General features: G+C 39.8%; 1 protein-coding gene across 1 annotated transcript in view; it reads right to left on the bottom strand.

Annotated features, from left to right (window-relative positions):
* Positions 1 to 3,776: 3,776 nt before the first annotated feature.
* Positions 3,777 to 18,605, bottom strand: part of ccdc57 (coiled-coil domain containing 57) — a 46,621-nt gene continuing 31,792 nt past the window's right edge. The window contains 7 exon segments of the mRNA XM_053341143.1: positions 3,777 to 3,896; positions 4,074 to 4,171; positions 5,027 to 5,425; positions 6,843 to 7,083; positions 7,321 to 7,421; positions 8,724 to 8,915; positions 9,018 to 9,288. Of these exon segments, the coding sequence (XP_053197118.1) occupies positions 3,777 to 3,896; positions 4,074 to 4,171; positions 5,027 to 5,425; positions 6,843 to 7,083; positions 7,321 to 7,421; positions 8,724 to 8,915; positions 9,018 to 9,288 (1,422 nt within the window).

The following is an 18,605-nucleotide window of genomic DNA, read 5'->3' as shown; positions in this document are numbered from 1 at the left end:
GATCTTGGGTTGTAGTCAAATGGAGTTTCTCCCCGTACAGGGGTTACAGGATAAGTAACCGTAAGTTATTATAGTGTGGTTACCTTCTGAGTAAACAGATGAACACAGCTCATGGTCAAGTATTTCCCACAACTCCTTTAATGGCTGTAGTGATTCCTCCGATGGCAACTGAGACCTGGACAGAGGTGAGTGGGGCTGTGGTCTCATGTCCAACGAGCTCTGTGACTGGCTGATTGGAGAAGTGTTCTCTTTGTTCTTGGAGCTCTGAAGAAGAAGAAAGCAGGAAAGTAGTGAGGGAAAAGCACATTTATTCTAAGATGTTTTACTTGTGTTTTAAGACTCATACAGATTTTGTACTTATTTTTCTATACGTTTTCTACATTTAGTTTACATTGTACTGTACTAAGAATGTATTAAAAATATAAATACCTAAGAATGATGCAGTTTTGCATCATAATGCGCCTCCTGTTCATTGTAAGCAATATGAGGAGTGAACTGGCATCTGGACACTTATTATTTTTCAGTGAATTCAATCTTTAAGACTCTACTGTTACTTCGGGTCTGTCTGTGGTTTTGTGTCCCTGAGACTAATGATTATTAGCCCCTTCTGTTGGCTGAAGGGAGGAGTTCTTCAGCAAGCCCTCTGCCTCAAAGTGTACAGCAGCTCCTGAAGGCACAAATAAATTAGTGGACCCAATGTGCCCTCTAGTGGTCACACAGATAAATACACAACAACAGGATCATTAGTCATCAGACAGTGTTCCTTGTGGCTATCTTTTTTATTTTATGTGTGTGTTGTCCTCCTATTCCATATTGGGATGTCACCAGCCACTTCTTTGCTTTTACCCCAGTTCCACGGACTAATTGCCATTATTGCATTATATGCTTCACAAATTAAGAACTTCATTATTCTTTATGCATTTATGCATTAAATTAGAAAAGCAACAATGAAAAATGCAAGTCACACAAGGTGTCAGTGTGGAAAAAATGCTAACTCTGTTTTTTCATTTGGCAGCTATGATACTGTCCTAAAAAACTGTTTAAGTTATCATTAAGTATAGCTATCCTGCATTTTCCTTATTTGAATCAATTTAGTTAGTTGAATCGATTGTGTTTATGCTAATATTCTAAGTTGGTTTTTGGTTCTTACTCCCCCATCTTGGATTATTAATTAGTCTTAGTGTGTTGACTACACAAGACAAATAAGTCTTAATTTCATCATTTGTTATGAATGAGCACATGGCTTTCCTTAATATTTCTATTTGACTATGCTTCACATTTGATCTCTTCTCCTGTTAATTGTATGCATACATATTACACAGTTGCAAAAGTTACAAGTATAAAGTGCATCCTCAAAGTATTCGCACCCCTTCACTTCCCCCACATTTTGTAATGTCACACCCTTATTCCAAAATTGATTAAATTCCTTGTTTTTCTCATCAATCTACACACAATAACCCATAATGACAAAGCCAAAAAGATGTTTTAGAATTTTTTGCAAATTTATTAAAAATAAAAAAGGTTACTTACATAACCCCGGTTCTCTGAGTAGCAGTGGCGTGCACAGACTTTTTGAAGGGCAGGGGTGACAAGAAAAAAAAGGGCACATGCAATACGGTCTCGCCACTAAAAAAAAATTCCCACCTCTTCTCACTACGGATGAGCAAGGAGGGTGGTCTGGTGACACACTCACTCATGCTACTCAGAGTAACTCAGAGAAGTTCTCTTTCATAGCATTTGTTTCGGTCCCGAAGAGCACAATGGTCTCCATCATTCGTAAATAGAAGATGTTTGGAACCACCAGGACTCTTCCTAGAGCTGGCTGCCCAGCAAAACTGAGCAATCGGGGGAGAAGGGCCTTAGTCAGGGAGGTGACCAAGAACCCGATGGTCACTTTAACAGCTCCAGAGTTCCTCTGTGGAGATTAGAGAACCTTCCAGAAGGACAACCATCTCTGCAGCACTCCACCAATCAGGCCTTAATGGTAGAGTGGCCAGACGGAAGCCTCTACTTCGTAAAAGGTATATGACAGTCTGCTTGGAGTTTGCCAGAAGGCACCTAAAGGACTCTCAGACCATGAGAAACAAGATTCTAAGGAAACCAATAAATGGACCCTCAACTCACCTTTGACACCCACATCAAATACCTCTGTAAAACATCTTTCTACCACCTCAGGAACATCGCCAAACTCCATCCAACACTCACCCTGGCACATGCAGAGAAGCTCATCCACGCCTTTATCTCCTCCAGACTGGACTACTGTAATGCATTCCTCGTCGGGATCTCTGGCAAGAGCATCCAGAGACTGCAGTACATCCAGAACAGTGCTGCCAGGATCCTGATGAGGGTGTGCAAATATGATCATATCACCCCCATCCTAAAATCCCTTCACTGGCTCCCTGTCCCACTCAGAATTGAGTACAAGGTCTCCCTCCTCACCCACCAGTGCATTCACGGACATGCCCCCCTATACCTTAAGGAACTCCTCACCCCCAGACCTCCTCACGCACCCTTCGCTCTAAAAACATAAACACCCTCCAAGCCCCCAGAGCCAAGCTCCGCACCATGGGTGATCGGGCCTTTTCCTCTGCAGCCCCGAGTCTGTGGAACCCCTCCCTGACCACCTGAGGGCCCCACAGACTGCAGGTGTTTTTAAAAGCGACCTAAAAACTTATCTCTTTACTTAACTTAACTCTCTACTTTTTGCTTTTTGTGTCTTTTATATGTTCTCTTTTAACCTTTTCTTTCTATATTTTTTCTTTTTCTTTTATTTTCTGCTCTGTAGCACTTTGAGATTGTTGAAATGTAAAGTGCAATACAAATTACATTTTATTATTATTATTATTATTATTATTATTATTATTATTATTATTATTATTATTATTATTATTATTATTATTATATTATATATATAAGATTGAACTCTTTGTCCTGAATGCCAAGCGTCACGTCTGGAGGAAACCAGGCACCTCTCATCACGTGGCTAATACCATCCCTATGGTGAAACATGGTGGTGGCAGCATCATGCTGTGGGGATGTTTTTCAGAGGCAGGAACTGGGAGACTAGTCAGGATCGAGGGAAAGATGAATGAAGCAAAGTACAGAGAGATCCTTGATGAAAACCTGCTCCAGAGCGCTCAGGACCTTTACCTTCCAACAGGACAACCTAAGCACACAGCCAAGACAACGAAGGAGTGGCTTCGGGACAACTCTGTGAATGTCCTTGAGTGGCCCTGCCAGACCCCAGACTTGAACTTGATTGAACGTTTCTGGAAAGACCTAAAAATAGCTGTGCAGCGAAGTTCCCCATCTAACCTGACAGAACTTGAGAGGATCTGCAGAGAAGAATGGCAGAAATACACCAAATACAGGTGTGCCAAGCTTGTAGCTTCATACCCAAGGTAAGGATTGAGGCTGTAATCGCTGCCAAGGGTGCCTCAATTAAGTACTGAGTAAAGGGAGTGAATACTTATGTACATGCAATATTTCAGTCATTTACCAACATTGCAAGATCTCACAACTATTGTAGAGATTTCTTGAATTTGAGTAAATAATTGTGATCTGTGAGGGACTGACTAATGTGAACACAGGGCCTGATCAGAGACCGATGACTAAACCAACTTTGGATATTAGAGGATATGATCTATATTCAAATAAGGAAGATACACAAAAACTATACTGAACAATAACTGAGATGTGTAAGAGATGCTGCTCGCAAAGAGGTGAAAGATTATTTTTGGTAAAAAAGACTTTGGCCCCCATGAATGTAATATATATCATGGACAATATATTTGGTGGGGTGCAGTAAAGGATGATGGCAGGATGGTGGTCCCATGCAGCTCAGGCAGGTCATGTAGACCAGCTGGCAGGATGAAGCTCAGCAGTCCATTGGAATTCTAAGTAGGACACAAACAGCTGAATGTTCAGCATTCGGTCGCGCCGCCATGTTACTTTTCAAAACACTGATGCCCTGATCAGCAAGTCAGATATTAGAAGGAACATTTCGGTCTGGAGTGAAGTTGTGTTAGTGTGTTGATTTGAAGAGACTTGGAAAACTGATTTAGAGTAGGTACCTGTGTGGTGAGCTGGTACTGCAGCTGTTCCAGAGCAGACCGCCGGTCATGTTGATCTTCTTGTTTCTCTGTGGAGTCTCTCTCTGGCTCCATTGGCTCTGTTAAACACAAAAGTGGTTATTTAGTAAGGATTTTTGGCACCTTTTTAGGTACTGAACCAACTAATTTAATATCTCCTTATTTACTTAAAGACTTACTTAAAACTAAGGTTTTGTGCCAGTAAACATAGAAGAAAAATATTGTTTGCGCTCATATACCTTCAGGCATTCCTGTTTAGAAGCACAAATAATACAAATGATACATGATAATACAAGTAATCCTTTAGAAAGGCACATATTAGGGGTCCGTTCCATAATACCACAGCGAATGCGTGCCGTAATCAAAGCTAAAGGTGGTCCAACGAAATATTAGAATGTGTGACCTTTTTTTCTGGTGGCGACTTTTTTGGCCTGGCAGTGTATATATACACCGTGTTCCAAATTATTATGCAAATGATATTTTTCTCAGATTTTCCTAAATAGTCAATGAGAATGACAGTCAGTATAATTTTCAAGTCATCAACCGTTAGAGTATAATTCGAATTTTATTGAACAAACGTCCCAATGATAACAGTATTTTTTTCAAAAATAAAAAACTCAAAATGCACTGTTCCAAATTATTATGCACAACACAGTTTCAAAACATTTTATAGGTTGTAAAGAACTGAAAATGGTCATTTGTTGAATTTGCAGCATTAGGAGGTCATAATTACTGAAATCAAAATCTATTTCAATAAAAAAAGCATCTTAACAGGCCAAGTTACATGTTAACATAGGACCCCTTCTGTGATATCACCTTCACAATTCTTGCATCCATTGAATGTGTGAGTTTCTGGACAGTTTCTGCTTGAATGTCTTTGCAGGATGTCAGAATAGCCTCCCAGAGCAGCTGTTTGGATGTGAACTGACTCCCACCCTCATAGATCTTTTGCTTGAGGATGCTCCAAAGGTTCTCAATAGGGTTGAGGTCTGGGGAGGATGGGGACAACCCCATGAGTTTCTCTCCTTTTATGCCCATAGCAGCCAGTGACACAGAGGTATTCTTTGCAGCATGAGATGGTGCATTGTCATGCATGAAGATGATTTTGCTACGGAAGGCACAGTTCTTCTTTTTGTACCATGGAAGAAATTGGTCAGTCAGAAACTCTTCCAACTTTGCCGAGGTCATTTTCACACCTTCAGGGACCCTAAAGGGGCCCACCGGCTCTCTCCCCATGATTCCGGCCCAAAACATGACTCCCCCACCTCCTTGTTGACGTCGTAGCCTTGTTGGGACATGGTGGCCATTCACCAACCATCCACTACTCCATCCATCTGGACCATCCAGGGTTGCACGGCACTCATCAGTAAACAAGACTGTTTGAAAATTAGTCTTCATGTATTTCTGGGCCCACTGCAACAGTTTCTGCTTGTGAGCATTGGTTAAGGGTGGCCGAATAGTAGGTTTTTGCACAACTGCAAGCCTCTGGAGGATCCTACACCTTGAGGTTCGTGGGACTCCAGAGGCATCAGCAGCTTCGAATACCTGTTTGCTGCTTCATGATGGCATTTTAGCAGCTGCTCTCTTGATCCGATGTTTCAAGCAGAAACTGTCCAGAAACTCACAAGTTCAATGGATGCAAGAATTGTGAAGGTGATATCACAGAAGGGGTCCTATGTTAACATGTAACTTGGCCTGTTAAGATGCTTTTTTTATTGAAATAGATTTTGATTTCAGTAATTATGACCTCCTAATGCTGCAAATTCAACAAATGACCATTTTCAGTTCTTTACAACCTATAAAATGTTTTGAAACTGTGTTGTGCATAATAATTTGGAACAGTGCATTTTGAGTTTTTTATTTTTGAAAAAAATACTGTTATCATTGGGACGTTTGTTCAATAAAATTCGAATTATACTCTAACGGTTGATGACTTGAAAATTATACTGACTGTCATTCTCATTGACTATTTAGGAAAATCTGAGAAAAATATCATTTGCATAATAATTTGGAACGCGATGTATATATAAACATATACACACAAATATATATATATAATGATTAATTGATTAATGCGCACACGTTGTGTTTGACCCTTGTCCTAGAGTTTTGAAATAAGGAAGCGATAGCAATAATGTTTTGGATAAAAAGCAGAAATGTATAAAGAAAAGAGTCTTATGAACTGCAAATTCAGCTCCAAAGCCCTCTCAGATCAAAGACCCAAGTTATTTACATAATGGAGCACGTTGAGTCTCAAATACCAGTCACTGGCCAAGCAGCTGATGAAGAGATACCTTCTCCTGCTGCTGTGTGTGTGAGAGAGAGCAAGTGAGTGACTGTAAGTAACTAATTCCTAACTGATATCATAATATTTTTGGCGCATTCAGTATTTCATTGATCTGGATTGTTTCAATAACAATAAACATACATTTGCATAAAGCAAACATTTGTATCCACTACTACAGTATGTTAATAAGAGTATTAAAAACTTGAGAAATATTCTTTTAAAGTACATTTAGAAAAAAAAGAGAAAAGAATCCATTGACAGCCAGTATTAATTGGTAATACTACCTTAGGAAATAGTCAGCAGTCATTTTTAGTGATTAACAGCCTTGTAAACACCACAGATGAATTACAGCCACTTACTGTACCTACTGATAGTGTCACTTCTATTAGCAACCAGTAGCAATTATATTACCTGCTCTTTAATGTAGTGTATGTGTGCAGTGGTCAGTGTGTTTGTCATTGTACCCTGTAGTCCAGCAGTGGTGATCTGGGCACGGAGGCAGTTACCCATTTCTATGAGCTGCTGCTTCTCCCTGCTCAAGCGGGCAATATGGGACGCTGCCTGCTTCAACCTAGTGTGCAGGAAAGGAGGATTGCTTCGAGTACCCTGACATTTTTTTAACAAACCACCAGACATCAGACCTGAGGCCAGCTGCTGGTGCCACTGATAAAAGTTCATGTCTTGGAGCTGCTGCACCAGCATGTTCTGGAAGGAAGAAGAGAAACTGGGTCACTGCAGCTTACACAATACCCATACCCACATTCCCATCGTCTCTCACATGATATTATACAGTACTGAGATACAGTAGAGGGGAATTATCTTAGCCTACTTTTGACATTTGCATGTTGTCACTAAAAAGACCAGCACCTTAAACTATACACCACTGGTCCGCATAGTCACTAAAAGGTCAATTTCAACAAGTTAACTGATTTGCTCCAGTACCTGTTCCATGATGTTGATGGGAGCAGACTCCATATGTGCCTCTCTGAACTCCTGCCTCTTCAAAGCAGTGATGTTGGCATGTTTCTCCAGACACATCCAACCTGAGGATCCAGAACAACCAAAAAAAGATGAATGAAGACAAAGTTAAAAACCTTTGTTAAAATACAAGTAATACAAATAACACTCAAATTCAGATGAAGACTGCAGGATTTAAGGGACATTTAGGGCCCTATATTAATGTTTAATGCATGGTCTTAAGTGCACGGGGCAAGTGCATTTAGGGCATGTCCAAATTAACTTTTGCTAGTTTAACAGCGAAAAAAATGGTTGCTGCCCCAGATGCATGGTACAAAGGAGTTGCAATTAGGTCATCTCCTCTATTATCTATCTCTATTATAATGGTATATTTATCAAATAATAAGAAGGAACTTCTCTGCAGAGGAAAAAAGGTTATGATAAGCTGATAACCTGATGTGTCATTCATAAAAAGTAGAATATGGAGTTATAAGCAAACTGATGAGTGTAGAGGTGTGTGTGATTATACTGTTGCAGCCTGGTGTCATCATCTGATTTAATGAAGGTACACTGCTGTGTGTAACGGCACTGCACTCTGGTACACCATCTCAGAGGTTGCACATTTATCAACATATCAGTGCTGCTGCTGGGATTTAACGAACTGAAGGATACACTTTTATACAGTATAAACAGCTGTGGGTAACAGGCACTATAAGAATAATCTACATTCATTATAGAGCAATATAGGTGCTTTAACCACATTAACAAGTGAGAATCAAATCAAATCAGAAACCAAAACGTGGAATCAAAACATGAGATTCTCAAAGATTCACAGCCCTATTGTTTATTCGTGCATTTTACAGAGTTTTCAGGCTCTCAGCTGCACTTCCTCAGCATGGCACAAATGCCACAAATTTGTGTTGCATGATTTGTGTGTATTCTCGCCATGCAAAATATTTTCTTCACGATTAGTGTGAACACACCAGTTCTTATCAAAACTTGATAATACTGTATTTGCTGATTTAACAGGTATGTGTCCACTTGGTGCGACAATGTTTGGTCAGTGTTACTTGATAAAACTGGCCTTGGTCACTTACCCAGAGTCAACCTAGCTTAGTAAAAGTCCATATAGGTACTAATTGCCCCTGAGATTGAATTTTGGTTATTTTAAAACTATATTCATGGAAAAAGCTTTTCTGTGTTTCAGTTGTATTTGGTTTTATCACACAGCAGTCATATTCACTTGGCTCCCATTTATATTTTGGGTAGTAGTACAAGAAACTGTTGCAAAATTGTATTAATGTTTTAAAAATATACATTGTTTGCACATTAGTTTTTTGACATAACCATGAACATACTAGCTGTACATGAACATATACTGTATATACCATGCTTAAGCCCATGGTTCTGTGGGTGTGTGCTGTCTTGAATAATGGGTGCCAGATCCTCTGCAGGTTTGTCTTCGGCTTGAGCTAGGCTGGACAGTCCAGTAGCACCTTCTAGCTGCCCCTCGAGGAGCCTGCATCGAGTCTTTAGCAGAGACACCTCCTGCTCCAGAGCCTGAGTGTAGTCTGGAGATAAACATTTAAAAGGTCAGTGTACCTTTCCACAGTATGTTTTTTTCCACTGTAATCTGCTAGATGACAGAATCAACCATGCTTCTGTAAGAGTACTCTGCCCACCTGCTGGGTTAGATTTGGAGAAAATTTCAGTGGACTGGGCTCGTCCAACGGCAATTTCTGTATCAGCTGTAGGGGTATTTGAGATGGTGACAGGATGCTGGACTGGCTGAGGAGAGGAGGCCTGTGACTTGGCTTGGGCATGGGGCAGGAGATGACAGACACCCTCCATGTCTTTCCTCATCTGGGAAACCACGCCCCGCAAGATGCTGTTCTGCTTCTTCAGATGATGGATCTCTTCCGATGCCAGATAATCTACCTTTGGTATATGACCCTGTGGGTAGATAAACACACGATCGTCTGAACAGAGAAGTGTATTATATATATGCTACTACTGGGACACCTGTATTTACCTGTTTCCTCAGCCTGTTGGCTTTTGTACATAGTTCTGACTTAAAAGTTATTTTTATTTATTATTCCCTGTTTATATCATATGTCTCTGTTTAGTTGTCATGTGTTACTAGAATGGCACACGCGGCAAGACAAGGAATTCTACTCAACTGTGCAAAAAACAATCAGTAAAATAGACTTAAGATTAGACTGTTCTGGCCCCTAATATTTCATTATGCAAAATAAAGTGCTGTAATATTGATGATATTATCATATCAGATCACACTCCCACCTAGACATTGCCTTTCGTAACAGACCTTGGAGTTGCAGCTCTTTCTTGAATCCTGACTTTAATTTTGAAAAGAGAACATATTATTTATTTAAAGCTGCAGTTGGTAAGTCTTATAAAAGTAACTTTTTGTCATATTTTACGGTGGCCGAGAAGGGTCATAACACATGCAAATGCCAAAGCACCTGCATATTCAGAAAACACGTTGCTGCAAATGCCAAAACCCCTGCAAACTCAGAAAACACCTGCAAACTCAGAAAACACCTGCAAACTCAGAAAACACTTGCAAACTCAGAAAACACCTGCAAATTCACAAAACACCTGCAAATTCAGAAAACATCTACAAAATCAGAAAACACCTTCATCAATGTTACAAATATTCACAACACGAGCAAATAGGGAAACGAACTGCAAACTAGATGAAAACGAACAGCAAACTAGGTGAAAACGGAAATGTTTCCAGGGGGACCATTATCAGCGACGGACCCACATCCTGTTTCCGAAAACAAAGAAACACAGAATTGTTTCCAACATATTAAGTACTCAGTAATTGTTAAACGTTCAAAACGGTGTGTCATATGACTATATTTGTTTTTAATTTATAGGGGGCGCTGTTGCCCCCGTGTGGGTCCGTCGCTGATTATGATCCCCCTGGAAACATTTCCGTTTTCACCTAGTTTGCTGTTCGTTTTCATCTAGTTTGCAGTTCGTTTCCCTATTTGCTCGTGTTGTGAATATTTTTAACATCGATGAAGGTGTTTTCTGAATTTGTAGATGTCTTCTGAGTTTGCAAGTGTTTTCTGAATTTGCAGGTGTTTTCTGAGTTTGCAGGTGTTTTCTGAATTTGCAGGTGTTTTGGCATTTGCAGCAAAGTGTTTTCTGAATATGCAGGTGTTTTGGCATTTGCATGTGTTATGACCTTTCTCGGCCACCGTAGGGATTAGCCTGGGTAAACCCATGCTCTCTTTCCAGTGACATTCCACTTCGCTCAGAAAGTTAGCATGGCCACTAAGAAAAAAATGGTCGCCTGAGATAGGGAATCAATCACAGAACGGGGAGGCGGGCTAAATGCAATTACGACCATGGAGCGAGTCTGTTTACATCCAGCATGGTGGCCATGAAGGTGCAGCAACCATTCGAAGCAGCAGTAGATTGTATGCTAAATAAGTTGGAAGGCAAGTTCACTTGGAAAATAGAACAAAACCATGCACTACATGATTTCCTTCATAAAAAGAATGTATTCGCGCTGCTCCCTACAGGCTCTGAATACGTCGTAAGTTTGTCCAGTAGCGTACAGAAGCATTTGATCCACATTTGTTGATCCCGCCTCAAATACGAGAAAATAAACGGCTCCTCGCCAGACCCTACCTCAACTGCGGTAGGGTCTGGCGTTAGCCAGGCTAGTGTGGGAGACCACATATCACCAAATTAACGTTACTCCACAAAAATGCAAAGATTAACACAAATTTGTGTAGTAGACTTGTATTTCTCTGGAGACCCTTTGGATGGAAGTATTTGTATTTGTTAGTTTCCCCCGGTGCAGTTGTCATTTTCTCACCCTGCGCCCACGTTGTCTAAATAGCAAATGCACTTGCAACAGTCTGTGCGCCTATGGGCGTGTTGGTCTCAAAATGAGGTGTGGTCAGACGCATTGGTGGCGAGTTGCTATTTTGAGGCAGAGGAAAGCAGTTGCGCTACTGACCAAAAAAAAAAAACAGTTTAAAGTCACTGGCGCATACAGTAGTAGCCACTTCAAAGTTCCCATTCAAGCTGAAAGCCAGCTGAATGGCAGCCAACTCCCAGCCAAATTCAAGCCAAGTTCCAGCTGAGTTCCAGCGCCTGGAGCAACCCCCTCCTTCTCGTGGGCGTGTCTATCTTTTCCTGTAAACCCACCTATTCATTGTAATGCAGGATATGACCAGGAGATGGCGCTTCTGTCACAAAATAGCCCACACTCTGATGTTCTATGAAATTTTACTGAGCGGTCATCCAAAATTCATCGAATCAAATCAAAAAACTAAATAGCCTACTGACTACTGATTATTTTCAATCTAACATAAAAACCGAAAAAAAATGCCTTTTCATATTTCAATTTGAGGCTCAGATCAATAATACGAAATGGCAAAAACGGGCCACAGGACAATATTTGATTTTAGGCAAGGCAAGGCAGCTTTATTTATACAGCACATTTGTGCCAGCCAACCTCGGTCTATTCAAGTGCATGCTTTAAGCACTTGAATAGACATCCAACTTATTAGCATTATCATTGCTCAACTTTTTGTTTGGGCTTAATGGGCTATTTGGTTCCATTGTCACACAAATCACGCACAGAGATTCAGAATCAGAATAGTGTTCATGGACGTCGGAACTATTTTCTGAGAGGGGTCACTGTGAGCTTTCATAATGACCAAATCTCTCCTGCGTCATGGTGGTGCGTAGCCAGGTTTTCAGCCTGCGTATGGCTAAGAAAGAGCGCTCAGATGCTGCTACAGATATGGGCCAGACAGAGTTTAATTAGCATTAATTATATGAAAAAGATAAATGTAAGTCAGACAAATTGAGTTTAAATTCAGAGCCGATCAATTAACACAATGCACTATGATTAAAAAGTGCAAGCTTGTTCTTCTGAGTCATGCCTGAGTCATGCAGTACTACAGATACTTGTGTAAAAAAAAGCAGACATACTGATTCAACTATTTACTCCAGTAAAAGTAGAAAGTTCAATCACTTCGAGTGATCATTCACACTCGCAGCCTCTCCAGCGGATCAGCTATAGAACAGACTTAGAAGCCACCAAATGACTTACTTTAACGAATTTCATTAGTTTATATAATACAGATTTGTAAAATATTACTTTTATGAGGGTCATAGTCACAGACAATAAACTTAGCATTTCATAATTGTGGTAGCAGTGGTGCAGCAGATGTAATGAAGTCCACGCAGCATGCTGGATGCCAATTAATATTAAGCCTATAGCCTAATACACAAAAAATGGTCAGATTGGGAACCCATATATGCATAATGCGTTGCATTTAGTGTTGCTTGAAAAGACCAGGGCTCAGCTAATGTTGCCTTTTAAAAATTGTTGATTTCCCAGGATTCCCAGGAAAATTTACTTTTTTCCCAGGAGTTAAAATGTCTTATTTTTGGGAAAAATATTAAATATTTAAAAAATATTAAATAATAATTAATTAAGTTTGAGGGGGGCGCTGTGGAGCCACGGACCAAGATGGCAGCTCAGAGTAGGGTCTCCTCACAGCTTTGCTAAAAGTTTGAAAAGTCCTAGTCACAAACGCTTCTAACTTCCTCTGAAAGATGTCCAGACAAACAATGCTTAAAGATTGTGAGAGCAAAACCCACCAAACCCGTGCCTTAGCTTCTCAGAAACCCAGAACTCCTCCTCCGGTAGCCGAGGTTGCTAACGCTCCGGCTAGCCCACGGAATGATTTAGCCATGGTGCTAAAAGAGCTACAGTCACTCCGCTCTACTGTCACCGCGATTAACACCAAGATGAGCACCCTTGATGGCTTCGGGGAAAAACTCGACAACATGGAGAGACGCATAGCTGTGATGAATAGCTCAGTCGATGCTGTGCAAAAGAGCTTTGCAGACCTCCAACAAGATATCACCGCTAATGCTAACCGGCTCGCGTAGGCCGAGGAACGCATCGAAGACACCGAAGACGGCCTGCAGAGGGTGACAACGGAGATGACCGACGCCGCTAAACGCATCACCTATTTGGAGTCGAAGACCGAGGATATGGAAAATCGTGCGCGGAGAAACAATTTAAGGTTGGTGGGGCTCCCTGAAGGCGCTAAAGGGACTCAACCTATGATCGACTACATCCACCGTATGTTGCCGGTCTGGTTGGAGCTTGACGACACTAAGTCGTTCACCTTGGAAAGAGCGCACCGCACGCTGGCAAGACCAACACCGGATCAAAACAGAGCTGTGATAATTCGTTTCCTACGATTTCAAGACCGCGAGTTTGTTTTTAACACGTCCAAACAACGCTCACTCTCTCACGATGATCACAAAATCTTCTTTGCTCAAGATCTGTCAGCGGAAACCATGAAAGCACGGAGCACATTCAAGGCTGTGAAAAAAAAGTTCATTGAAGCTGGAAGCTTTCGGGGATTCACCCTGCAACCTTGCAAAATGCGGGCTCTACACAACAGGAAGATCCTTTTCTCCACCCCAGAAGAAGCTGAGAACTTTCTTCTAAACGCCTAGATCTCTAAACCCTGATGAGTACAGGTAACTCTAAAAGGGCTGATATGGACAAATATAGGTGCACTACAGCTTAATACTAGTTAATTTTATATATTTTGTACTTTTTAATTTATTTTAATTATATACAGAGCTGCTACTACCATATTTGGACACTTTATTTTATGCACCTATTATAAGCCTGTACACCTGTTTGTTTGATACAGGCTATTGAAGCAGTTCAAGCGAGAAGCGTTGATAACAATATGCTACATATCTATCATTCTAGGACAATAAGTGTTTGAATGTTCAGGTTGGGATGCGGAGCTGGGGGGGACCATGTGGGCTGTCTGAGAGAATTGCCTACAGTTAAACCACTCCTCATTTGTGTGCATTGGTATTTAGCCCTTGTTTGGTTTAAGTAAGGGAAGGGGGGTGGGATTTCAAAGATTAAGTGTTTTTTTATGTCTAGTTCAGTTGTCACTACCTTTATTTATTCTGTGTTTTTATTTTTTGTCACACTCAACATGATATATCTTACGACACTCGAAGCAACATGGAAAGTCCAAAATTGTCTGATTTAAGATTTACTAGTTGGAATGTCAGGGGACTCAATAAGTTAACTAAACAGGTGAACTGAAACAGGTAATGAACAGACTTAAAAACCTACATTCTAAAATATTTTTTCTCCAGGAAATTCATATAACAGTTACTGAAATTAAACAAGTATAACATAGGTGGCCTGGTCAAGTTATACATGCCACATACAACAATTATGCTAGGGCGGTACTAATTCTTATACACAAAACAATTCCTTTTCAACTTACTAATACATTCCAGGATCCCCAAGGAAGGTTTGTAATCGCTCAGGGTAGGATCCTGTCTCTCGCATTGAATTTGGTCAGCATATATGGTCCTAATGAGGACAACCCTAAATTTTTTGAAGACTTCTTCTTAACCTTGTCTTCATTGTATGGCTTCAATATTATTGGTGGGGACTACAATTGCACCCTGAACCCGTTGGTAGATCGCTCTACAAAGAGCGATCCCCATAAAAAACAATCTAGAAAAATAATTTTACAATAGTAATGACTTCGAACTTATCTGAAATCTGGAGATAACTTAACCCAGATAATTTGGAATATTCATGCTATTCAGGGTTACACAAGTCAAGGTCCCGTATTGATTACTTTTTAGTATCACAAGAACTAGTATCTAAAATTAAGAAGTGTTGGTATGAATGTATAGTCATTAGTGATCATTCCCCCATTTCCATGTCTGTACAAATTGAGAAACTTCATCAATCTCCTCCTAATTGGCGTCTGCAAGTGAGGTGGCTTAAGAATCCTGAATTTGTTAAATATTTAGAGGATAAGATTGATGCCTACTTTCAGATTAATACTAACCAAACTAATGCATGCATTAGATGGGAAGCCTTTAAGGATTATATTAGAGGGCAAATCATTAGTTTCACTAGTACTAAAACCAGGAAACAAAAAGCAGAAATTAACGAATTAGAGAAGCAAATGAAATCTTTGGAAATAGATATAAATAATAACGATGACCCTGAAAAACAAAAACGGTTATTAATTTTGAGAACAGAATACAATAAATTAACCTCTGATAAAGCAGCAAAAAGTCTACTGTGGCTGAACCAAGCCTTTTATGACCAGGGAGAAAAGGCCGGCAAATTGTTAGCCTGGAGAATTAAAAAAATACAATCTGAAAGAGCCATTAATGGCATAACTACTCAATCAGGGGAGATATCAGATGATCCTCTGGATATTAATAACACATTTAAGGATTTTTATCAATCATTATACAGGTCAGAATGCCCCCCCATGCCTGCTTATAGAGATATCTTTCTTAATCAGCTCCAGTTTAAAACACTCACAGAGGAAGTTAAGGTGGACCTGGATAAGGACATAACAACGGAAGAGCTATTGCAGGCCATTAAAAGCATTAACTCAGGCAAAACTCCAGGGCCTGATGGCCTACCAATAGAGTTTTATAAAACCTTCCAGAAGCAGTTATTGACCCCACTTTTGGACATGTTTAACGAGTCATTTAATAATTGTACATTACCACCAACTTTAAGATTGGCTACAATAGTTCTTATTTTGAAACCCGGGAAAATATCGACCGACTGTTCTTCATATAGGCTTATTAGTCTTATGGGAGTAGACACAAAAATATTGAGTAAGATTCTTGCTAAAAGGCTAGATCCACATATCCCTTCTTTGGTACATAGTGATCAGAATGGGTTTGTACAGACTCGTCAGGGATTTCATAACATAAGAAGGGTCCTCAACATAATCCACTTTAAAAATAATACTAAGGATACAGCGCTGCTATCCCTAGATGCCAGGCAAGCGTTTGACAGAATTGAGTGGCATTATTTGTTCAATTTGTTACCAAGATATGGATTTGGGGGAAAATTTATGAAGTGGATAGAGTTATTATATACTAACCCTACAGCACGCGTAATGACAAATAATAATTTATCAAGTCCACTAACGCTAGAAAGGTCAACTCGTCAGGGCTGTCCTCTCTCCCCACTTTTGTTCATTTTAGCCATTGAGCCTTTAGCCATGTCTGTCAGAGCTGAAGCCAATTTGTCAGGAATAACAATTGGAGATCATGAACATAGGATATCGCTATATGTGGCGGCATTTTAACCAGCCGCCTTCCTTTGTTCAGGGGTTTTGCTGTGGTCTAGACGCGCTCCAATAAAAAACAATCACTGCTTCTCTTCAATTATGAGCAGCGTTTTATTTGTCCATACACAATTTCAAAGTCACGAATATACTTAAAGAAAGGACAAAAAAATGAATAAAGAGAGCGGTCTAAAAACATTATGGCTCTCCCCTGTCTCATCCGTGTCACCTGTCTCCCTCCTCCCTTTTATCCTCATTTCCTGGGAGGTCGCTGAATACTCACACAGTCTAATTAAATAATATCTAAACAGCTACTCTTTAATATTGTTAAGGAAAATAATAATCAAACAAAATATGCAAAAATGGCTCCAATACTATATGCAGACGATGTGATTCTTTTTTTGTCAAATTTATCAAACAGTGTCCAGACATTATTACATTTAATTAATAGATTTGGTCAGTTTTCTGGATACAGTATTAATAATACAAAATCTTCTATACTTTTTCTGAATAAAGACGAAAGAATTAATCCAGTCATAGCAACACCCTTTTTCAATGCGAGGGAAGGTTTCACCTATCTTGGGATTAAGATTACCCCCCAAATTAGCACAGTCGTTAAAGCAAACTATGACCCGTTGATGAGAGAAGTACAAGAATTACTTGAAAAATGGACAACAATGCCAATATCAATGATTGGTCGGATCAATATAATCAAGATGACTATCTTGCCGAAATTCTTATATTTGTTTCAATCACTTCCATTGCCACTGCCAAAATCATTTTTTAAAGAAATTAATAATGCACTTTGTAGGTTTATCTGGAACAATCGAAAACCTAGATTAAGACTCAGATTATTGTATTTACCATATGATAGGGGGGGTTTACAGATGCCCAGTTTACAGTGGTATTACTGGGCCGCTCAACTGCGTAGTGCTATGTTTTATTTTGTCACACAATCTCCTCCAGCACGGGTTTATATTGAACAAGCATCAATATCTAAAATGCCACTAAGCTTATATTTATATTCAGCAGATTTTAAAACTTTAAAGAAAAAAACAACAAATCCCTTCCTTAAGAACTCTATTGATATATGGTTTAAAGCTCATAAACATATTGGTGATACACCTCCCATCTCTCAATTTTCACCTATTTGGAATAATGCACGGTTCACTCCTGGCCGGGCAGATGGCGGTTTTAAAATCTGGGCCGATAGGGGGGTGCAAAAAATTGGAGACTTATACGTTCAGGGCACTTTACTAACATTTAATGATCTTTGTTTGAAATATTTAATTCCAAAAAAACATTTTTTTAAATACCTACAATTGAAACATTTCATTTCATTAAAGTGTCATCAGGATACACAAGAACCGCCGCTGTCCTGCCTCGAGGACATTGTGTTAAAACGAATGAATGGAAAACGCCAAATTTCTATACTATATGCTGCACTTGTCTCACACGACGTGGAATCTAGTCATGACAGAAGGAGGGCATGGAGTTCAGATATCAAGGAAGATATTGAAGAAGCTGAGTGGGCGACAGCTTGTATAAAAGTTCAAACACAAACCATTAATACTCGCATGAGACTGTTACAACACAAATGGTTAATGAGAACATACATAACCCCTGAGAACCTCAATAAATGGTCCCCTGACACTCCAGATACTTGCGTGAAATGTCTGACTGTGAAAGGTACTTTAATCCACTGTGTATGGGAATGTCCTAAACTGGCAATCTTTTGAAAAATGGTTGTTCACACTCTAAGTAGAATTACAGGTATTCAAGTACCCTGTGTAGCAAAACTTTGTATTTTAGGTATATATCCAGATGGCTTCTCTGCCAACTCTAAGTGTAAGACTCTGATCAACTTTGGCCTCCTGCAGGCCAGGAGGATGGTTGCCTTGTCCTGGAGAGACACTGAAATATCTTCCACACAATCTTGGATTAAAGAGATGTCAATGCATGTTACATTAGAAAAACTAACTTGTGTAATCAGGGGTAAAGTACAAGAATTCGAAGAGGTGTGGACACCCTTAATGGACTTTCTCAAGCAACAATAGGTTATATTTATATGTAGAACTATTCTGTGTGACAACTTTTATTTTTATT

Source organism: Scomber japonicus, chromosome 20, assembly GCF_027409825.1.
Source record: "Scomber japonicus isolate fScoJap1 chromosome 20, fScoJap1.pri, whole genome shotgun sequence".
NCBI lineage: Eukaryota > Metazoa > Chordata > Actinopteri > Scombriformes > Scombridae > Scomber > Scomber japonicus.
This window is presented reverse-complemented; position numbering and strand designations above follow the sequence as displayed.